At 43.5% G+C, this 24,564-nt stretch overlaps 1 protein-coding gene across 1 annotated transcript; it reads left to right on the top strand.

Moving 5' to 3' along the window:
* Window positions 1-10,493: 10,493 nt before the first annotated feature.
* Window positions 10,494-21,798, top strand: oprd1a (opioid receptor, delta 1a). Its single transcript, XM_071903505.2, has 3 exons — window positions 10,494-10,747; window positions 20,282-20,637; window positions 21,269-21,798. The coding sequence occupies exons 1-3, from the start codon at window positions 10,494-10,496 to the stop codon at window positions 21,796-21,798; spliced, it is 1,140 nt and encodes a 379-aa protein (XP_071759606.1).
* Window positions 21,799-24,564: the final 2,766 nt, after the last annotated feature.

Below are 24,564 nucleotides of genomic sequence, written 5' to 3' on the forward strand. Positions count from 1 at the left end.
AATACCTCCTACTGAGTTTTACATATTGTAGATTTTAGACTTTTTTGTACACATATTGATACTTGGACTTGTTATATCTCAGCAATAAAGACAAATGCAAAATTATAGGTAGTATTTACAATATGCGTATGCAGTACCAGAACAATAGTCAATTAATTAGTCAGGATAGTTCCTCTGTGTTAACACTCAAGGCTTAGATGAGAATGTAATTTGAGACATTTATGGATTATAAAGGTCCAATTAAAGGAGACAATGATGGACAATGGTTTTATTTGAGTCTGATAAACTTTAATTATGTGTGTGATTGGTGCTGTTAAGAGGCTGGGTGGTAATCAGGAGACCAATGACAATGTTTTACCAGAGCTAGGCTGGGTAATTATGAAATCTACCGTGACAAGAGAATGAAATGAAAGAGCTTCTTCTCTTTACATTAGAAGTTGCTATTATATCCCTGATACTAGCAGACAAATTGCTGGGAGAATCTCATGGTATATACAGCACATTAGAGGCTTTCATCAGTTCAGCAGTGCATCGTCTCATCAGAAGAAGATGGAGGTGTGACCAAGTCAACTTTGCTCGAGTCCCAAGTCAGTCTCTTGACTTGAGGCACAAGTCTCAAGTCAAGTCCCAAGTCTAAATGTAGAACACCAAGTCAAGTTCAAGTCATTAATGTCAAATCTCAAGTCTAAATGTAGAACAGCAAGTCAAGTCAGAACAAACCAAGAGTCCAGTATCAATGAGTTTGATTTCTATAATCAGTTTCAACTTCAATAAATTCAATCATTCCATACAAATTCAGAAAACAGAATTTAAATTCAGTCGTCTGCTGGAACAAATCTCATCACTTTCAGTCTAAGTCATTTACACAAACACAAGATCTCAAGTCAAGACTTTAGAAACCTTTTCAAGTCATCAAAGTACAAGTCAGAGTCAAGTCCCAAGTCACCAGAACCCAAGTCAAGTCAAGTCTCAAGTCTTCTCTTCATGCATCAAGTCTCAAGCAATTAAAACTGTGAGTCTGACTCACTGTCCCCCGCCTCGGGACTCGAGGGCGGCTACAGGGCGGCCTTTTTGCTGACCCCTTTTTGCCGACCTGGGGTAACCCCCCAAATCTTCAGAGGGGGTTGGAATCGGACAGCCTGGGGCCAAATAACGGCCTGGGTCCACGCAGATGGCAGCTAGACAAGCAGATTTGCCCAGGGTGATCCTCGCCACCTACAGCGCTTGAAGTCTGCTCCAAGAGGGTCTCCCGCCTCCTGGTGTCCCATAGGTGGTAGTGGGGTCGGGGGGGGGGGGGCAGACTGTAGCCTGGCATGCCAAGTCTGTGGCCCGAGGGGTTGGAGACGCTGCCGAGGTTTGGACGGGGGCCTCTGCTCACTCAGCTTCCCTAAGATTTACCCCGAAACAGAGGAAAGTAAAAAAAAAACAAAAAAAAGCACTATATTTCCAGGAAGGTTTCAAAAAAATCAAATAAACTAGCACAAATAACAGCTGGTTTCCACAGGTTGAAAGGCAGGGGATTTAATAAATTTGACATTATTCTGATGGGAGAATTCCACGGCGCACATTTCTGCACCCAGCGTCTGTTTGAAGCAGCATCTGTGCTGCAGAGAGCGGAAGAGAAGCGCTTCTCTATAGATTTCCTCCGGTGGAGAAACAGACAGCGCTGTTAATGTGACCACAGTGGACCGCTGTGTTCCACTTACATGTTGCTGCTGCAGGTTCTCTCTCTCTCTCTCTCTCTCTCTCTCTCTCTCTCTCTTTCCTTCTTTCTTTCTTTCTTTCTTTCTTTCTCTGTCTCTTTTGCCCTCCCTCTCAGTTGTTTCTCAAACGGATATGCATCACCAGAAATATTCAAACACTAATTATTTTCTTTCTTTGTTTCTTTCTTTCTCTTTCTTTCTTTGTCTCTTTCTGTCTCTCTTGCCCTCCCTCTCAGTTGTTTATACACTGAGATACTCTGACAAACTCTGAGATACTGTTTGAAATACTTAAACACTATAATTGCTTTCTTTCTTCCTTCCTTCCTTCCATTCTTTCTTCCCTTCCTCTTTCTTTCTTTCTTTCTCTCTCTCTCTCCCTCCCTCTCTCTCTCTCTCTTTCTCTCTCTCTCTCTCTCTCTTTCTGTCTCTCTGTTCCAGTTACATGCTGCTGCTGCAAGTTCAGTATGTGAATTAAAGTCTCCCTCTCTTTCTTTCTTTCTTTTTCTCTCTTGCCCTCCCTCTCAGTTGTTTATACACTGAGATACTCTGACATACTCTGAGATACTGTTTGAAATACTTAAACACTATGATTGCTTTCTTCCTTCCTTCCTTCCTTCCTTTCTTTTCTTTCTTTCTCTCTTTCTTTCCCTCTCTCTCTTGCCCTCCCTCTCAGTTGTTTCTCAGAAGGATATGCATCACCGGAAATACTCAAACACTATAATTGCTCTCGGGCAATAATTGCAACTTAGAAAGGGCCTTTCATGGGAAAGCTATTAGCGCTGATTATATTCTATCTGAAAGACCGACCCAACCAAGACACCTAATTGGCTCTATTACTGATAACAGAGCCGCCTTGCTTATCACCGTTGCAGCGAGCCTGATGCTTATTTACCCAAATTAATCCCCATCTCATACAAAGGCTATTTATGTTTCCTTCTATCACATCCAATACGAAGCTCCGTGTTGCCTTCAGGTGTATCAAACAGCAGAAGCGTGCCACCGTGACAGTAACAGAATACTCACCTGGATCACTTGTTACCCACAATTACATCACTTTCCAGCAACACAAAAATGTCAGTGTTGCTACTCGACAGATTCCCCCGTTCAACACTGTAAGCCAGCGCACTGCAATAAAAATAGAATTAAATAGAACTCCTGATATTTTCTGCATGAGGACCCCCCTCCAATCAACCGTGGGAGACAAGGGGGCTTGGCTTCTAAGGTTCGGAGACTATTTTTGAACCAGAAAACCTCCCTCCCTCCCTCCCTCCCTCCCTCACTCACTCTCAAACAAGGATCAATAGGGCTTTGAAATGGCGAACAATGCTGTTTTTCCTAAATTTCCAATCCGTCTTTGCAGCGACTCCCTTTTCTCCATCTCTTAAAATTCCCTTTGAAGAACAAATAAAGTGTTCATGGAGAGAGAGAGAGGGGTAAAGAGACTCAAAATGGTCGGCGAGAAACAATACAGGCCCAGCCATGGAGATACCATGAGAGCTAGGTGTTTTTTTTAGCAGCATAGCAGCAAAACACAGCAGCAGCATCGTCTCATCTGGCTGTATGGCAGTCAACAGGTTGATGGTGAGAAAATATGAAAGGGCACAAGTCCAAGATGCACTTAGAGTTTTACATTTATATGATGTTTTGTTCTCAAGCTCGCAGTACCACCCACTAATCCCTTTCGCGAGACAAGTGCAAAGCTTCGGGAGTGGAGTGCTTGGAAGAGATTGAGCGCTTTTTCCCTCCCAACTTCGCCTCCCTTCTGTTTGCAACCTGCCCCGTCTTATGGCCTCCTGTTGACGCACACACTCCCTTCCCACACACACATACATGCACATACAGACATGCAGACACAAGGCGGTCCACTTTACAGCTGCTGCGTCTGTTATTTAAAACCCATGACCCCCAACGGCAGTACAATCTGAAAAAAAACAAAAAACGATGGCGGGCTTAATTTAATGTTCCTTGGTTTCAGTTTTTCAGGCTTTTTTTCAGTGTCGTTTTTCAATGCCAGACAATTTGAGAGCAGCTGTGGGCTTGGCACCGCGCTCTCGGATTAAGCAGTGATGCCAAAGGAGCATGTGCCAATCTAACCAGCAGAGCCAAACAACAGCAAGGCTTTGACACCAGAACGGGGGAACAGCAAGCCTGCCATTGTGTCAGCTGCAGCCCACTGGTAGCCGTTGCCTAATGAGCTTGCAAAGAGATGGTTATGATTTCCACTTCGGCTCATAACACCCCCAGTGTTACTCTAATAGTCATTAATTCTCAAATTAGCCACTTTCATTAAGTAATGAATGTCATGCTTGTCACCAAAATAGCGCAGAGCAACAAATTGACTGCTGGGTGCAAAAAAAAAAAAAAAAAAGCGGAGGAGGTGAGGTGTGGCGAAAAGTTTTTTAAGATAGAAACCAAGCAACGGTCTAAAAAAAATAAAAGATATTGACTTATACAGTTGAGCCCCGGTGAAGCAGAACAGCGGTGAAGCAGAGGTTAGATGGCAGCATTTCTGTAGAAGTTGCAGTTTCCACAGTTTGACAGCTTCACGGCGCTTTACGTCGCAAAATATAGACTTCGGTGTGCAAACTCGCTGAAGCATGCTGATATAGCAACAATTTCTGAATAATGATATCGGTTCATCAGCATGATTGCGTCTGGAAATAAAAGCTCAACGAGGAAAGTCCTGATTTAGCGAGGGAAAGCGGCGTTGACCATATGCTGTATGGCAGAAACCCAGCGCCCAGAACAGATCCAAGTCGGCTAATGTCTTTTTCCAAGAGTGTGAAGGGAGACGGGGCTGGAGCTAATGTGTCTCGACGTCTCCCACCTCTCCCCTCCATCTGCTCTGTCGCTGATGAAGAGGGTGGGGAGAGGTCCCCTTTTGGAGGAGAGCAATATAATACTCCTCGACATGAGCCGCCTTGTCACCTGTTTCAAGATCGGCCCGGGAGCCAATAGGGTCGAAGTCAGAATTTCACACGCAGGGAAACTCTGTGTGCTTTGCATAAAATCAATAAGAGGAAAATTAAGTAAAGCAGTGCAAACCTATGGTGAGAATACATATCACATACGGAAAATATGCATATACACATATCACATGGAGAAAATATACTAATATCGCACAGAGAAACTATATATATTGTACACATATATGACAGAGAAACTATACATACACACATATGACAGAGAACATATAGGGGAGAGCGGGGCTAGTTGTCACGTGGGTAAGTTGTCTCAGTTGCTTTATTTCTGAAATTAATATCTTAAAGCCAAAAGTCCAATTAAACAAATATTTAGTTTCTTAATAAGAGGCTACCTATGTTGATTGCAACAGCCTAAGTCAAAACACTCACATACACACATAAAAACAATTTGATACCTGAAAGTAAATAATGAAAATTTTAGATTGAAAAAACTTTTTTTCTTATAAAGGAATCAAACTCAGCAAAGGGTCAGCTATAACCTGATAATAACGTTGGATGGTTTAGTCAAGCTATGTGTTCAGGGAAGGGACCTTTGTCAGGAATGCCTGGTTGGGGCATGTTGTCACATTGATTTTGAGGCATATAACTGAGTTGTTATAACTATCAAAATTGTTTGTTTTTTTGCTGTTTTCAATACAAGGGTATGTTTTTCATGTTATTATAGTATTTATCCTTCAAAGAAAATGGAATTGAGTACAGGACCACAGCACACTTGTCTATGTGACAACATGCCCTGACATGGGGTAAGTTGTCACAAGTTGTCAAGTGGTATTTCATCAGTAATAACTTTTGCTTCCAGTAAATTATTAAAAATGGAAAAAAGACCTTAATCTAGCTAGAAAGTGTGACAACATGCCCCGGTCTCCCCTACATATACACATATGACATATAGACATATTCACAAGAAAATATACAGTACATACATATCACACAGACAATATTTACATATATTCACATATCACAGGGGGAAAATATACATATACACGTCAGGGTAGAGAAAATATGGATACACATCAAATAGACAATAAATACATACAGAAGAGACATAGAGACATATATAGTACGTAATGAATAGCACATAGATAACTGTACCCCCCCACCCCCCAGCACACACACACACACACACACACACAATCTCCACAGTACAAGGGTAAGACCCAGTCAAAGGCTTCAGAGAGGAGAAAAGTTTTTCACCTGCTTTTGAAAGAGGTGTTGAGACAAACCTCAGGTCCTCTGACAGGCTGCGCCAACTGCTGGGTCTGTCTGTCTTCTCTGGACTCTAAATCAACTCCAAATAAACTGCAAACAAACGTCAGCAGTCACAGAACAACAGCTCAGCCTTTATGCCAGCGAAAACAGACAGAGGGCCAGCGATTAATCTTAAATTCAATTTTCATCACCTGGCAGCATTACAAGACAACAAACATCATCACAATATAGTGAGATGACGTTTTTTTGTTGCTGTTGTTTTTTTCGCCACTCGAGATGACGCTTGAGTGAGAGTAATTGTTTTTCGATGTGTTCCCGTTGACTGCATGGCCAAATTGAATTCTGTAAATTAAAGCTGCATTAGGCGCGTTCGCACTGTGGTGGCCCAGAGTGGCAGCGGGGGAAAAGTTGTTTGAATTTTTTGAAAATTACCCAAAAAATCCTGTAAGGTGATGCCAGCAAACTGCTCCTTGGACTTTAATTTCGTGTTACGGTAGAGCCAGACAGAAAGAAACGTCCACTTGTGGGCGTATCACATGCATTTCCGCTTGTTTTTTTTTCAATAAGATTGCATTTAGTACTGAATGAAGGTAAGAGTACCTTTTGTTGCTCTTGCTGCCCTTTATCTGTGGAGATACGGCCGTGTTTGCAGTGATTATTAGCTTGTCCTCCATGATGAGAATGTGGAACTATAGGAACTAATCTTTGGCAAGGGGGGAGAATATACTCAGCGGATGTTTTGCTCAAGTCTGATTGGGTACTGTGCCACGAAATTCTGCTGCCTCAAGGTGAAAGTTCAACCCTAACCGTTTGTAGTGTGTCTTTAGCTTTAGTGTCTGGTGGAGGTGGAGGTGGTGAAGAGGTTCAGCCATCATTGGTGAGTCCAGCTTTCTCTGGACTGATCGTTCGCCGATGTTTATGCTAATGTTCCGTCAGTAGGGGTGGAGGTGGTGAAAAACATGTTTTCGCATTCGCTCGCTGCTGTTTAGGAGACAGTTTGTCTTTCACTCTTAAGTTTAAAGTAATCATTCCCTGTGTGCGGAGAAGAGAGTTCCCGCCAGTGATCATACTCGACACCAGAAATTAATTTAGGGAAAGAGGGTGAATCTACTCTATTTTTACATATAAATCTTGCCTTGTGCAGCTTAAAATTTGAATCATATACTGAATGACACCTTCACACACTTGATATTTACCTGCTTCTCTGTACTGACAAAATAGTTTAGAAGTTGGATGACTAGTCAGTATGTGGCTCAGGTTTGGAAAATGTAGCCACTGCCTCTGCTGCCAAATTCATAAGGTGTAACCATCCTTCACTTGCATGCTTCACCTCTTTTTCTCATAGCCAAACCAGACAAGGTTAGGAAGGGGTAAAGAATAACTCTGTGCCGCGAGGGATGCGCACTGCCATGACACACGGGGGGTAAGCAGACAGAAAATGGTTTGTTCAGCATACCTGCCTCTCACTCTGTAGCCCTCGGCTCACCAGGCTCTCTGTTATCTCTCTTGTGGTCCAGGTGAAAAAGGAGCTGCGGTACGTTTTATTTTAACACAGGCTGAGTGTTGGAGTCCTTAAGTTTTTTGAAACATTTTAATTCGACCTTCATTTATGCTTCTTTTTCAGCAACACCCTGCTTCACATTCAAATAGTTACCCACATGTACTGTTCCCTGGTGTCCAGTCCCCATGAATCGCAGTCTTTTGAATTTGCATGGCGATTCATAAGGGTCTGGACGCAAGCCTATCCATGACAGATTCACTGACGTCATTTCTTGCCCCAACCGATTGGTTGGCGTTAGTTGTCAGTTACCAAAATCTTTGACCAATCACAGTAGCAAAACGTAATCTGGAAACGTCTCAGAACTAACAACAATCATGGCGGTGTTCACTTTTGAGCGAGTAACCAAAACTTCTGCCTGGTCTTCCAAAATGTACACTTGTTGGTTGTGCGAAGATAATCACTAAATCTAGCTTGCTATCATCCAATTCCTTAGCTGGAGCTGGCATTTTGATAGTTCTGTAAAGGCATCATAAGTACGTTTGTCCCGCCTACATCGACCATCCAATCAGGTATATTGGACAGTATCTGTCCGAATTAACTGCCAGTGGATAGGTTTGCGTCCAGGCCCCTATGAATCAGCATGCAAATTCAAAAAGTGCTAAAGACTGTAATTCATGAGGGCTGGACACCAGGCAACATTCACTGGGAGCTGCCCAGTACAACCAGTATGGTCACTAGGCAGCTTGCTCAAAGGCACTTCGACAGTGGTTGCTAAGGGAGGAATGAGCATTTCTCCTCCTTCCTTTTCCAAAGCCCGCATTTTCCCATCCAGTCTGGGGATTTGAACCGAAGACCTACCAGTCACGAGCCCCCATCTAACTCCTTCTTTACCCTCAGTGTCCTCTCTGTTATTTAGCTAGGGCGAAGAGAAGATTGCCTATAGCATGGAAAAGGAAGACTTGCGTCTGCGGCGGGGAAAGCGGATAACGATATGATTAATCGGTGGGTGCGAGACATTCTCGATTAGAGGTAATTAAGACTTATGGCGTTCGGGGGGGGTGGGGTTGAACCACTGGGGACAGCGCCGAGCGTAAAGCAAATGAAAAGTGTACTGCAGGGAGCGAAAAAACGCAACGCTAATGAAATGGCGAGGAGCCCTGTTGAGGAGCCGGTTTGTTCAATTACACTGTAATGGCAGGGAGGGAGGTATAGGAGTGTGAGCAAGAGTAACCGATGCGTTATTACATTCAAGAGACAGGGAGACAGGAAGGCTTAAGGCGAGTGATGGACCTGAATCTCTTAATGACCCATCTGAATCATTGAGGAATCCCAACACAGGTAGTCTATCTGCTAAGCATTTCATTTCCCAGGGGTGACATCAGAGGCATCAGATCAGCGTTGATGAGCAAGTGGAGAACACCCCGGATCGACCGGCCGCTGTCTGCCCAGGAGACCCCGACTGTAATTGCTATTTGCCTGGACTTCTGCCGTGCCGTGATCAATCCTCCGGACGGACAGCGCGGAGACGGCGTGACGTGTTAAGGCACTCTGCGTACACCAGGTGTAATGATATAGCTAATGTGTACACTGGAGTGCACAGGGTTTTCGGCAGTCTGATCTGGCACTGAGGAGAATTAAATATACAGGGGTCAGTTCACTGTGGATGCCAAGCAGAAAAGATGTTGGAAATAATGAAGCCAACACTGGCTCTGTCCCCTACGGAAGAGGATTGGGGCCACATGAAAAATGTATTTGAGGTCAGAATTCTGAATTCTGACTTTATACTCGGAATTCTGACTTTAATCTCAGAATATCATAATTCTGACTTTATTCTCAGAATAAATGCTTCACAGGTGGCCCTAATCCTCTTCTGTAGTCCCCCCATCTCTCCTTATATTTTTAATTACATTATTTTGTAAAGTGTGCTTAGAGACCACTAAGGAAAAACAAGTGCAATATTGCTATAATATTCCTATAGGGTCTTATAGTATATCTGAAGTACTCAATAGTTAGTTTAGAGTGACCTTTATCTAGCCTACTTTATGTTTTTTTTGTATCTCCTATTGCATCACTATAATATGTTTATTGTGTCCTATGGTATCACTATATAATGTTAATTGTCACTAATTTTGTCTTGTGTGCTATAGAAATAAAATTGACTTGACTTGACTAGTTGTATAATATTATAGTTTTGCTGTATAGTGTTTGTATAGTATCCCTCTAAAATGTGTTCTATTGCTATAGTGTTTTGTATAAATGACTATGTTATCTACATTTGGCATTCATGCCATGGGAGACAAATATCCCCCTATAGTTTCATCGGGAGCCTTATTGATTTTGGACTTGTTTGTTGGCAGCTCAGTTGATTATTTTCACAGCTTGTACCCAGACGCATCAATTTACTAAACCCCACTGTATGTGCACAGTCCCTGCATCTAATATCATTTGAAATTGACTAATTATCTGGGGACAAAGTGGAGCAATGACCGATGACTGACAAGATATTATCTGACCAATGTGATCAATTATCAGCAAACTATCAGATTAGAGGGAACAAGCTTTAAATGGATCTCTGACAATGTTTGCTGTGCATCATCATGATAAAAACTGCATGATCACATTTGGATTAACTTAGCCTACTTATTCGCTAAGGTATGAAGAGCGCAACACCTTGCCATACCCAATTGACGCGCGTTGACGCGCAGCCCTGACGTCGACGCACGGTTAAAACGGAGCGACCGGGAGGCGAGGTGGGGATCTTGGAGAGCCCGGTAGTATAAGACATCCACAGTCAGCCACAGTAGAGCCACTACACACTACTGCTGCTGAGGGGCCACCTTCCTTCCTTCCTTCATCTCTGGACAGAAGAGAGAGCAGCATCCTCAATTATCCGACACTCTGGCGCACAGCTTCTCTGTTTCTTTCTTTTTTTTTTTTGGAAAGTCTTTAACTCTTTCTATTCCACTCCTCGCTTCTCACTGGAACCATCCCCGCCCCTCCCCAATTCCCTCGCTCCCCCACACACACTCCCGAGTTGCCTGAACAAGTTTTCAGCACCGCCGACAAAGTGGACAGCGCCGCAGCCGCTTCAGCGACATGGAGCCGTTCACGGTGCCCGGTGCTGCTGATCTGTCTCTGGCCGACCTTTACTCCGTCATCCCGTTCAATGTCACCTTTCCGGACGAGGAGAGCGGCTTGGTGGGCGGCGGGCTGCAGAACTACACCGAGCGGCAGAGTCCGGCGAGGAGCGCCGGCGGGATTATCATAGCCATATCCATCACGGCTCTCTACTCCGTCATTTGCGTGGTGGGACTCCTGGGCAACATCCTCGTCATGTACGGGGTAGTGAGGTAAACCTTGAGTATTTTTTCGCGTGTGTGTGTGTAACCTTTGAGTCTATGCTTGCTCTTTAATTGAAGCATAGTGAGGCTTCATAAGAGCAGCATCCGCTTTTAATACTTACTTGATTATCTTAAATGCACCAGAATTGTAATACTTCAGGACGTGCATATGAGTACAATCATGAGTACAATCGTGAGTATGATTGTAATGCACTCAGAATATTCTCATAGTGTGATTATGAGGCCTTATAATGGCCAGTGAGAGACACTTGAAGTGTTCAGTGAGTCTGAGTGATAATTTTTGTCATTCTGTAAAATCACAGCAGTTGAACACTTTTGAGTGGACTATATAAAGATTTAAAAAATGTCTATATCTGTGTTTTATTATGCATTTGGCTTTTACCATTTGAAAAGTGGAATATAACAGTGGAAAATACACTCTTAACAAAATGGTGTCTATGGCAGCTGTAGCAGAACCCCTTTTTGGTGCCATAAAGAACCATTTTAGAAAGGTTCTGTATGGCATCAAATGGTCCTACATAGGAGCTTTATGGGGCTGTAAAGAAGCCTATAAGAATGAATGAATTGCTCCAAACCGGCAGTATGAAAAGAGCTTTTTAGGAACCACACTGGCCTGGCCTCTGTATTCTGATTGGTTCCTTGAGTCATGACAAACCCCTTGAAGAACCCTCCTTTTTCTGAGTGTATGCACATTAAGCGTTCAGTGTCTGTGTGTGTGTTTGGGAGGGGGTGGGGGTGGGGTGGGGGTCGCCTGTGTGTGCCTGCATGTGTACATGGGTGCGTGTGTGTGTGTGTATGTGTGTACACCCTGCCTATACGCGCGTGTACGATCCAAACCAGTGATCCAAGATTCCTGCATAAAGCATGAGGTTTGCTCCTTCATGATTCCTCCGCCGAACAACCAGAGGCAGGAGGGGTTTTTTTTTTATATATATATATAAGACAAGGAGGGGTGGGGGTGGGGGGGGGTGAAGGGGGTAGAGTTAAACCTTTCATCTCACACGCAGTTTCTCAATTCACTCTGACTCAGCTGTTGCCTCAGGCGGAGGGCCGGTCAAGCAAAGGATCCATTACCTCCCAGAGATCTGTGGGCTATCCCGGCTCTATCCCCACCTCCTCTCTCTCTCTCTCCGCTCGGTTTGATGCGCGGAACGGGAAAACCTCCCGCCGAGGAAATCCCACACCACTGACTGTCATAGATTCATTCAAAAGAGTGACAGGAGAGCGCCTCAGTTCCATTATAACATACATGAGCAAAACACAAATGGAAAACCCCCAAATCATCAAATAAAGGTGTCAGCCCTTCCTTTCCGAGGCTCTATTCCAGCATTTCAGGTTGTTTTTCCCCCCTCGACTCGATCTAAAATAGCCCACACCTATTTCGCCCAGGAGATTCAAGACCCTGCACCCTGTCATTCCAGTGTTTTTTCTGAGAACACCTCCCAGCCATAACCTGCAATGCTTATCAGGGCCAGAACAGCTGATCTCCCCCGTTGTAGCCTCGGGTTGTCATGGGGCGAGCGGCTCCCTCGCAGTGTATCCGCTTGTCCTTAATCATCATATTAATTACTTGCTAATCTCATACGCTCTCCGTGTGTGTTCTCTCAATCTCACCTTAAGCATTAATTACTCTAGCCAGCTGTTGAATTAAACATGCAGGTGGAATGAATTCGAGATGTCCCAATTTTCCATAGAGGAAGAGGATGACGGGATTGGATGGAGGTACGCTCATCAAGGCCGCCTTTCAGCCCACGAACATGGCAAGCAATAAGACATGCACTTGTGAACATGGTCTAAATTATCGGACATGCATTGTTGGTATTCTCCTGCAATCCATTGACGCATGTGTGAACCGGTGAGGTGAGAAAGAGAGAGAGAGAGAGAGATGCAGGGTCGAATACAAAAAAAGAAGCCAGAAGCGAGGCGTTTTCTGCAAGTGGCAATCTTTAGATATTAAACCAAGTCAAATTCATAAATATTTAGGGGCGAGCGCTAGAGAGAGGCTGAACGACAATAATGGGCAAAGCAAGAGGAGAGGAGAAAAAGAGGGAGGGAGGTACAGAGAGGGAGACAAATAGGAGACGGATGAGAGCGGCGAAATGGTGGTGAATCAAATTGCGAGCAACGATTCACTGGCGTTTGGGTCTGTGTGTGTGTGTGTGTGTGTGTGTGTGTGTGTGAATGAGAAGGCTCGTCGGCGATGCGAGATGGCCCCAGAGATGGAGGCAGAGGAAAGTTGAGCGCATTAAGCATCCCAGTCAGAATGTATTATCTCTTCTGGAACAGCTGTAAAGTCTGATGGGAGGAGGCTTAGGAAACACACACACACACACAGACAGAGATATACACACTGATGTGGTGGTAAATAAAAAGTAAAAGGGTAATCTCCAGTCGGTGATAAGGCAAGCAGACACCAATATAAACAAAAAAGCAGCTTTTTCCTGCTAAAAGATGTCGAGGGAAAACGATGTGAAATATTGGAACACAGCCTTAGAGAGAAAGGACTGATGTCTTTCTGTGATGATTTGAGGATTTTCCCTGTATTTGTAATTTTCATCAGCCTGTTTATGGATATTATGAGGGAACTGGGGTGTATTCGTGTGTCAGTCATTTGAATATATCTGTTTTGCTTAGTAATAGCCACCAGTCATGCAGCTGGAAAATATAAAGGTGGGTAAACTCTATAGGGACGGGACGATATATCGAAATTCAATATATCGCGATACAAAAATGTGACGATACGTATCGTGGGGCAGCAAAATGAATGGTGATATTAGCTCCATTTTATTCTGCTGTAGTAATCACAAATGAGACGCTTGACCATCACAATTTCACAAGCTCTCCATCCAAATTATATTATTGTCACTTTGTAATGACATTTCTAAATTGTTGTTTACATTCTAGCGAGCCAATGCCACTGCTAGAAAGATTTGTGGCTCAGAAATAAACATAATTCTGCACAGTCAGACTTTGTTGTCATTGAACTTTTATTTATTACATCATGAATCTCCAGTTGGTGGTTATTATAAGGCAAAACAACCACCAGTACAAACAAAAACCAGTTAAACCATCAAAATATGCATTTCTGTCAGCTTAGAAAGACAGATAAACTAAGGGTAAAATAAGATTAGGTGGGTTTACCCTCTACTACACTGATTCTCAACGTGGGGTCCGGGGACCACCAGGGGTCCTTGAGGGGGTTCCAGGGGGTCCCCAGCAAATTGACGAATCATTAAACTTCCGCATTATTTTATTTACAAGAAGTACACAATAAGTACAGCTTATAGAAGAACACAATTAGAGAATGTAGAAGAATGAGTGTTTTGATCACAGTTTCACTGTTATCTCTCTACCTACAATACAGATAGTCATGGAATTCTGGACAAAATCATATCTAACAATAAAAATATTGTCAGATTTGGGTCTGAGAGACAAAATCTCATCAAGTTAGGGCTCTGTGGCTCTAATGTGGACTAAATTAGGGTCCTTGATATGTCCCCCTCTGAACACCTGCTTGTCTGACATTGGAATATATCGCAGCCGGTTCTAGCTGATTCTATAGGTCATAAAAGTCATAATATAGCCATAAGTCATTAGATTTCCGCAAATAAAAAGGTGAGTTTTAGGGAAGTTTATCGTCCGCTACATCCCTGGTTAGAGACACACACACACATACACACCCCATTTATAGCTGAAAGTGCATGGAGGCTCATGTCAGTGTGAATTGGGCACTGGGGCTGCTGTGGTGAGATGAGAGCCTTCGGTGTGATTGCTGATGGAGAGCGGGTCAGCCGCTCGGCGCTCCACTTGGCGTCCGACCATCCTCTCCTTCTCCCTCAGCCCCTATCGCCGCCGCTGCACCTGTTAGATAAGCATCGGCTCAGTGCGCAGGCAATCTATTTTCAAGTGGTCAGCATCTCGAATCAGTTTTCTGGCGGATTAGTACGTCCGCGTGCGGGCGGGGGGGCACAAACAGGACCGCTGCATGTGGATAATCTTTTACATTTTTAATAAGAAAGATATTGGATGCTATTCGTTTATACTGGTATTCTGGTATAGCAATATTCTGGCAGCTAAACACAAGAGACACTGGCACAGTGTGAGTCAACACAGCTTTAGGTAGATTTTTGTCTTTTCCTTGTTTTTTTTTGTTTTTGAGGGACAGGGAGTGGAAATTTGGCTTAAAATATTGTTGCCAATTGCCAGTAGGAGCATGACTGCGTATGTATGTCTGTGTGTGTGTGTGTGTGCGTGCGTGCCAGTCTGTCAGCCTGTTTATTTTGAGGGCTGAGTCAACTTGGCCACTGTGTCTCACTGCATGTTTTCCCTCATTCCCGGCAGTGTCTGTACAGTATGTGTGTGTGCGTGTGTGTGTGTGTGTGTGTGGGTGTGTGTGTGGGGAGGGTGACTTATGGCCTTCAGGCCTGGAGACACAGCAGAGTGGAGCATGACTTATGTTTCGGGGAGGAAAGCGCTGATGGGAGAGAAGGAAGACATCACTGCGGCGCGGCACGAGGGGGGAAAAACATCGGGAGGATCGAGAGCGATCTAAATGCAAATGCTGCTAATTCTCAGCAAAATGCTGAATGGGATTAGGGCTTTCTGCGTGTCACTTTGTGAAATACAGAGTGTTCCCACCACTCAGGCTGGTTAGTTGGGATTTACTTACTGCCTAGCTGGCTGCACTTGATTAATGGCAGGCTGAATGATAAACCAGCAGTGACTGACCATGATCAATGACACTCCATCTGGGTAGACAGGCAAAAATCATTCACTTGGCCTTACCTATAGAGACCAGAGATCAGCTAGGGCAAGATCGATACTTGCCACAGTCACTGGCAGCTGTATATCGCTGTTTGTTTAGGAATGAAGGCCATGGAGGGAGACTTTCAGCATCAGCCCTCAGTCATTTGCAGCGCCGAGACTCCGGCGGCTCCCGTCTCTGGGGAGGCGGCGCCGAATGTGAGAATGAAGGGATTGGACAGCCATAACAGCCCGGCGGGGAGCGGGGAGCCCGTGTGGCGGGGAGCCGAAAAAGGAGGCGGGCGATTAAACCGTCACCGCCCGCGACCGTCCCGGCGAAAAAGCTTGATTCACTGGAACATGACAGCCAGCGTCGAAATGAAATTTCGTGGCACATACAAGCCTATAAAGTCATTTGCTGAATTATGACGGTGAACAATGAACCGTGATGTGACCTCGGGAACGGCTAATTGACGGCAGTGGCGAGGCGCGGGCGCGCGGGGGGAAAAAAAGCCTCGCTGCCTCTATGGTTTATGCATAAACAGCTGTCACTGCTTGGTGAGAAATGGAGCATAATATCTTGCCTGTGCTCTGTACCTGCTGGGAGGACTGCATACTTCGCAGCAGCCTAGATCCCCGCACTAATACCATGAAAGAGCATCCCCCTGTAGCCAGTTCTACGTACTTTATGCCACGCTATCATTTTTTTGGCATCCTCATAATCCCACTGAGCTCCTGCGCGCCTCTGTGAATGTGACATAATATCTCGGGGGCCAAGCGAGGCTACCCACCCCCTCCTTTCTCTCTCTCTCTTTTTACCTCTGATTTACCCTGCCTACCCACCTGTATAAACAGAGCCTACAATACAGGTCGCCGAATCACATTCGTTTCATCCCCCTCTGGCCATTTTGCTTCCATTCTCCACGCGATGGTGATATATCATCCGGAGCAGTGGAACATCTCGGTCCACTCAGCCCCCGGGGAGCTCGTTTGCTCAAAGGAGAGGGGAAGTGGCACAAAGCGGGATATTGTGCGCAGGGCCTATCCGGTGTCAGGTCGGATTAGGAGAGGGGGAAACGATTCCCTTTGAATCACGGCTCAATTATGAATCTGAAAATGCGAATCTGAGAATAAATATAATCCTCTCCCACCGACAATAGGCGAGGATCGGGTGCCGAATCAAAGGCGCCTAACAGTGGGAGGTGCAAAAACTACATCAAGAGCAATTTCCGCTGATAAGACCATAACCGTGTTTGAGTTTGCCTCGTAAGATGGCTGTGATCCAAAACTCTGCCCATTAATCTTCCTCCTTTTCCCAATGACTCGTGGCATTTTTCATCAATACCTTTCCCCTTCTCTAAGTAAGAGATGCTTTTCATCTTTTCTTCGAGGGGTCAAAGCATTGCATTCATATTTTGTTTGCCTCACAGAGCTATTGAAAGCTGGGTGCGCTCCTTTCTTTATAAGTGGGACCTAATGTGGGCATGGAGTTAGGAAGATCAAAAAAATATGTATAAAAAGGTATTCTCTTCGCTACAGGTTTCAGCTCTGTTGTACACCTTTTTTGGGAAAGTTGAATTTATTTTATAGAGTCGAGGCCCCCTGGAGATCCATTGTAAATTGATGGATTTGCATAGATATTGGGGCACTTTTAAAGAAAAATGGGGAGAAGGTAACTGGATAATTGCACATGATCGATACAGTTACCAACACGCCAAAGCCTGTTCAGGTCAAGAGTCCAGATGCAGTCCAAAATTACATGGACTTTAAGCAGATATTGCCTAATCCTATTAGCAGCTTGTACAGAGGCATGATATCTGTATGGATTTGTAAGCCACAGTGCACAATTATAGATCAGTTTAAAGCTGACAATGGCCATGCTTTACTTTTGATTCTGCACCTCAAAGGAAGCAAGACCGCATACTTCAAACCAAATATTTTGATTGCCTTCTTGGAATAGGAATGCTTCTAATCTTTGGCAAATGACATTCACGCATGCTCTCAGATACTGTAAATGATCTCATGCAAAAAACTGAGGCTGCACTGTTCGCTCAAAAAGAGAGAGAGATTAGCACTCCAATTGAAATTAATTTGGACAATTAAAGAATTTCTCCCTGTCAGAATCGCGGAACGCACTCCGCTGCCATCTGCAGCATATGCAGATTAGAGCTCTAATAACAGTAGGGAGACCATTACAGATTCTCCTCCAAACTTCAAAACCTGCCCCACATTAACATCCCTCCCTGGACTCATTCCATGGCCTGTTAATTGGGTCCATACTGTGCCTGGAGAGAAAAGTGCAGACTCAGAGGGATCTGAGCGTTACACTCTCATTGGAACTGTGAAATTACCAGTTTGAACCATACCGTTCCTCTGGCCAAGAGATACAAGAATAATGATGCCATTCTAGTCCATACGTGCTTGAAATGTATGTTGCGTTAACACTGGAAGGATTTCAGGCTTACAGCCAGAAGTAAGGGGGATTTCACTATCACTACGCACAATGAACTCCAGGTTTATTTTTAACAGAATGTGCTTATTTTTAACAGAATACACCCCGTTTTTTGGGAGATTGGCCAATTGAAAATCTTGGAAAATGAAAGGCTTTGTACGCTGAAAGATGACTGACAATCTTTGTGATTGAAAGAAATGTAATTGATCAGCATGAGGATAGAGATGCTTCAGCGTAAAGCTTTCATTTGGCCAACTTGGCCACTGATCAACTTACCGGAGCACCGGAGCCAATGATCTACCAGGGACACAAGGATGATTTTAGTGTCTATGTTCTCAACACTTTAACAGTTTAAGTTGACCAATTTCCCAAATCCTTGGTGTATTCCTTCAATGCATTATATACAGTACATAAGAAATACATCCAGTCTCTCATGGAGGGTACATGGAAACCTCCATGTTCTTACAGCCATTCGACGTTTCGAGCCATTCGTTTTGTTCCTGCTATATTGGTGAAATTTTGTGAAACGAGCATGAACTCTGAAATGTAGATGTTATGAACACAAGTTATGTGAAGATTACGTTCCTCCACCATGAAAGAATAGCATCAATTGAATATGCCATTGTCACCTGTTTGTCTCAAGAAAAGGTTAGCTAATGGTTAAGCTTAGTTAAGTAAAAACTTTGGTTAAAGTTAGGGAACTAAAACAACTTTGGTTAAGTTTAGGGTTAGGAAACTAAAACAGTTAGGGTAAGGTTTTGATCATGGTTAAATAAGAAAAACTCTCCCCAAAAATGAAAACTTCACTCAAAACTTCTTGATATGAGTTGGTAATTGGACCCAGGTCATCAGAGTTGAAGGTAAATGTATTCGCCCATCACTTCAACCTCCACGCTATTTCAATGTCAAACCACTGTTTCTAGTCATGTCTCCTCCATGTCATCTTTTCCTGGTGGGTTAGCATATTTCTCTCACGTTTCATGCATGCAGCACATATTTGCATTTTTGGTGTGCGCGAGTAAAGAGCCTATAATCAGTTCTACCAACAAAAAGTAATAAATTAACCCCAAAGTCAGTCCCTGCTAAGCTGGCTTAGTCCAAAATGTCTCCAAAACTCCAGGATCATATCTATAGTTGAGTTTCACTCACTAATTTGCGCTTTTACTGTTGTAAGATATGCATTGGTGTGTGTTGGGTCTGGCCATTATTGGAACACCCTCCATTCTGTTGATGCTTGGCTTCAAAAATGCCCCCACCCCTCCCTAAGAACCCTATTGCCTATACTGTCTGAGTGAAAAATGACCAGGGGAAAAAATCAATGCATATATCCATTACTACATCAGCTTGTGTGCGTTCGGATAGGACCAAAACAATAAAGATTACACCATTAGTATGTCATTTTTTTCCTTTTTTCTTCTTGAAGTGTCAGACATATGGCAGCTTTAATTCGCTTAATATGCTCTTGTGTGTATAGAACTAAAACTATTGTTCTTGCGGCTGTCATTATCCATTCCATTCTTTATTATTTAAAAATACATAATGGAACAAAAGACAAATATACCCAATTCCACAAAGTACCATCACCATTTATTTATACAACACTGTCATATGCATTATATATCTTAATAGATTTTGCACTTTCCTGGTTCCTTGTTATACTTGCTCGTTGTGCTTTTAGGCTGTCTACTGTGTCGGCAAGTTGGATTGTATTTGGAAGTAATCATTCAGGGGAATAGAAGTACACGCTACCAAATCAATTCATATGTGAATACATCTTGGAAGATTCTGTGGTGTGAAAAAAGCATATGTGAACATAAGATTCATGCCCCTGATGAGAATTTCTGACCCCAATAAGTCAATATCTGTACCAAGCATAATGAGTTCAAAGCCACTTCACAAGACTGTGAGAAAAATTATCATTGCACACACATAAACACAAAGAAAAACTCATAGTCCCATGATAAAAGCAGGGTCCAGTACATACAATTTATATGAACTTGATAGGAGTAGTATTTTTCCCCCTAACTCTCTGGTGCTTTCACTGCAACTTTACTGATTGATCAGAGGCCAGCAAGCCAATTGTATCCATTATCTCAAATCACTCATTTAGAAAAAAATCATCCTAAGATGAGGAGAATTAGCATCAGATGTTCCCGGCTCTACAGTACACAGCTATAGCAAGAGGTAATTAGTTCTTCATCTAGGGCATGAAAACACATTGCAGTGTGAATATCACTTTCAAATCCCTACGTCCCATAACAGAGAATTCCACACCCAATTGCTCTCATTACCGCTGGTGCTTATCACAAACGTTTTTCTCAAACCAGATACACCAAGATGAAGACAGCCACCAATATCTACATCTTCAACTTGGCTCTCGCTGACGCCTTGGCCACGAGCACGCTGCCTTTCCAGAGCGCCAAGTACCTCATGAGTACCTGGCCCTTTGGGGAGATCCTGTGTAAAGTCATCATCGCCATCGACTACTACAACATGTTCACCAGCATCTTCACCCTCACCATGATGAGCGTGGACCGCTACATCGCCGTGTGCCACCCGGTCCGGGCGCTGGAGTTCCGGACGCCAGTCAAGGCCAAGCTGATCAACGTGCTCATCTGGGTCTTGTCTTCGGCGATTGGAGTACCAATTATGATCATGGCTGTGACCAAGGTGGCAGACAGTGGTGAGATAGCAGTTGATGTTTTCTTTCTCCTCTTTCTTTGTGTTATGAAAAGTCTCTGTGTCAGGACTCATCTTGTATTTACAATGCCGGATGCCATTGCAAAGTTCCTGTTCCTGATATTAGGGTTTGACCGATATGGGTTTTTAAAAGATTACAAGTATTCAGTGTTTCTCCCAGATTTTCACCCAGCCGAACGTCTTAAAGGCTAAGGTGCTGGAGAACCAGTTGAATCCACAGTGAAAAAGATCTTCCGCGCACTTAGATCTAAGCAATTTACATTTATTAGGCCAACCTTTCAGTCTACAAGACCTTCATCATACATGGCACACAATGGAGAGGGAAGTGTATTGGTACGTTGCGTATCCACAAGTGCAGTTCTTACCAATTTCGTCCAGGATTCTGGATCATCCATTGATTGTTGGTAGGGTGGAAAAGCCTCTGAAACAGTATGTAGACCATTAGACACTAAAACTCTCCATTGGAACCCTGGATAATATTCCGTTTTTAATGAGAGGCCAGTATGCCTGACAGAGCGGACAACCAAATCAGTCTAACCCTACTTGACGTTGCAACCCTCTCCCCCCCCAACCCTACAATCGCTTTTCTGATTCCGCCTAACCTCTCTCCCCAGGTAAAACCATCTGCATGCTGAAGTTCCCTGACCCGGACTGGTACTGGGACACAGTGACGAAGATCTGCGTGTTCATCTTCGCGTTCGTGGTTCCGGTGATGGTCATCACCATATGTTACGGCCTGATGATCCTGCGTCTCAGGAGCGTCCGCCTGCTCTCCGGCTCCAAGGAGAAAGATCGCAATATGCGCCGCATCACCCGCATGGTCCTTGTGGTGGTGGCAGCCTTCATCATCTGCTGGACACCCATCCACATCTTCATCATCGTGAAGACCCTGGTGGAGATCGACAACAGGAACCCCTTCGTGATAGCCAGCTGGCACTTGTGCATCGCCTTAGGCTACACCAACAGCAGCCTCAACCCGGTCCTCTACGCATTTTTGGACGAGAACTTCAAGAGATGCTTCAGGGATTTCTGCCTTCCCTGTCGGACCCGTGTGGAGCAGAACAGTCTGGCCCGAGGCCGCAACACCACCAGGGAGCCGGTGTCCGTCTGCGCCCCGTCGGAAGCTGGGAAGAAGCCGGCATGACTAGGCATGGAGCGGATCCCCCGCGGCTCTCGCTCTAGGAGGGTCCAGCAGGATCTGCAGTCGGAGGTCACCCAAATCTCCACAACAGAATTTTAAGAGGCCTTTTCAGGACAAGCTAGTCTCAAATGAGCCTTCCACTCCAGGAGGGAATCATGTCACTCATTCTCTAGAATTTGTTTGACAAGCAGTCAAAGGAATAGCTAAAGAGCTTCAATAATACATGAGTTTCGCTCTGATGATGCTTTTCTCTTAAAAGTTCTGATAACAAAACAGAATCTTTTTTTCTCACAGGAAATGTGATGCCTTACGAAGGCGAGAGAGGGTGATAGTGCAAAGGATACATAAAAAATGTAACGCAAAATTAAAAGCAAAAATCCCCAGCTCATTATTTGTCTGCCCTAAGGACTAGAGTAAAACAGTACGGGGCTTTTTGAAAATGAAAAAAGGACAAAGAACCGCCTACAGGTTTTTATCTTCTGTAGCGAAGAATGCGTCATTCAGGCGTTACCCATCAAAGAGGATTGTAAATAAAATTGACTGGCTGTCTCCTATGTCAGAGTGATGTGAAGTGAAAAGAATTGCAACAAAAGACAATGAAAAGTGTGAAACAATAGCCTTGTTGATTGAAACTCCTCCATTTCCTGTAAGAGTCACTGCCCCGCACATTCAAACTTGTTCTGCCTCACCTAAACAAATTAGATTTTGACGATAAAAGAAGATTTTGAAGGCGAAAAATAAACATCCGAGAGAAAACCTTTTGTTTTTTGTTTCATTTGACGCCTTACAGAGCAGAACTTCACAACAGATACCCACCGACAGCTGGATGATGAATTACAACATACTTTGTTGCACAACAAGGTCATCAAGACACTCTACACACAGCGGGGAAGAAGGGAAATCTTGTTTAGTATTCTGTATGATTTAGCCAACCTTGTGTTTTTGTACTGTAAAAACAACCAGTTGTTTTTTGTCTTTTTCCTCTTAGACTGATATCAGATTCTGCTGCTGTCAACAATGTTCAAACAGAAATATGAGGTTCAGCGATGAAGTGTCCTTTATGTTCAATGGATTGGAAGGAGTATGCCATCAAGGACACAAAGTCACATTCAAGCGCAGAGCTTTGGGTCTGTTTGTGCTCAGATGAAACATCCGGAATAGTATTGAACCACTGGAGCTTGGATTTCCACAGACTGGTTTTTCTCCTCACCTACTTGACTTTCATGGGTGGTGGTCAAACCCACAGGGAAACTCTGAGCGGAATCACTAAAGCATCATGAATCTGACACTGAAGAAGATTCTGCTACACTCACTGTATTGGCGCATTGTCTTACAGCAAATGTAAAATCGAGGAACAATGGACGCAACATGGACAGAGAACGACTTTATCACATAGATTGACGTCAACAGACAAACCGCTTCGAGGAGATTATTGATTTGCATTTTAAATGAGCAAAAACCCTGCCATCTGTCACATCGAATACCTGTAGCACGTTCAACAAAATACTGAATGGCATTAACCAAAAAGGTAATTTATTGCCTCTGACAGGTCTGGAAACAAATTGGGGACATCAATCAATTGAAGTAGTGAAGGTGATAATTACCATTCCCAGTTTAGGTTACGGAATATGTCAAGAGGCAATATGGGACATAATGAGTTTATCGGAAATCGCTCATCTGGCCTTCAAGTATTCTGAAGGCCGAATGCATGTTGACGGGGAAACGAGTCAGAATGTACTGTGAGTTCTGATCAATGTTCAAACATAAGTTGTCATTCTGCTGTGGCAAAGAAGATGAGGGGACAAATTACTTCTGGTCACCGTTGAAAGGATAAAAGGGATTCCAGTATAATGCGGATAGACGGAAGAGGTTTTAAAAGTGAGAAACAGCCCCTGGGTGTGACTTTGTAGATATTATAAAGCTTTTGCATTTTAACAAGTTTGGCTAACCTTCCAGTGGCAGTTAAAGCTGATTTTCATTTGTGCCTGTGATTCTGTATGCTTTCTTAACGCAAACTTTTTTGGATCTTGATATTTCACCACAAGATTTTTTTGTACTTGACTCTCATGTGGCTCAGACTAAAAGAAACTAGTCCAGACTAGAAATGGATTTTTTTGCTCTACTTATGAATTCTTGGTACTTTCATTTCTTGTGGGATTTACTTCAAGGTTGAACACACAGATGGTAGAGACTAAATACTGACGATTTCTCGTACACAAATGGCATTTTTGCAGCGTGTCACATTCCTGCGTAGTGTCTTACAATGACTGTGGTGATTTCAACTATGTACTGTATGTACGTACTCATTGTATAGTCTAGCTTTGACCAAGTGTTGCATCTGTAGGATATCTTTTAGGTATATTTATGTTTACGAACCAAGCCATTTAGAAATAGAATGACAGAAATATATACAATTAGTAATTAAAAAAAACTTGTCGAGGGAGTCTAAGTGATTGTGTTGTAACAAATCAACGAAAATGAATGAATTCTAATGAATTTAAAGTATTTTGAAATAAAATAAAAGGTGTGTCTTCAGGGTATGCTCAAAGGAAAAGGAAAAACTAACATAAAGACATGGATGGTGGCTCTGTAATGGTGTGTGTGTGTGTGTGTGTGTAGAGCATGCATGCATTTCAGTTCATAATCACATGGGGATTGTTAAAATGTCAAAGATGCCCAAAGAATTAGTTGCTGATATTCTTTGTCATTCTTTGAAAAACAAATTTGAGTGACAAATTTATTTTGTATTTGTTGGATAAAACTGGCTAC

This window comes from Centroberyx gerrardi, chromosome 19 (genome assembly GCF_048128805.1).
Source record: "Centroberyx gerrardi isolate f3 chromosome 19, fCenGer3.hap1.cur.20231027, whole genome shotgun sequence".
Classification (NCBI taxonomy): domain Eukaryota; kingdom Metazoa; phylum Chordata; class Actinopteri; order Beryciformes; family Berycidae; genus Centroberyx; species Centroberyx gerrardi.

What these genes read in the sequence shown, in the direction of transcription:
- oprd1a (XM_071903505.2), top strand. Translation starts at nt 10,494, where the DNA reads ATGGAGCCGTTCACGGTGCCCGGTGCTGCTGATCTGTCTCTGGCCGAC. An exon ending in GTCATGTACGGGGTAGTGAG is followed by an intron (nt 10,748 to 20,281) that starts GTAAACCTTGAG and finishes TTCTCAAACCAG; the next exon opens with ATACACCAAGATGAAGACAG. An exon ending in GACCAAGGTGGCAGACAGTG is followed by an intron (nt 20,638 to 21,268) that starts GTGAGATAGCAG and finishes CTCTCTCCCCAG; the next exon opens with GTAAAACCATCTGCATGCTG.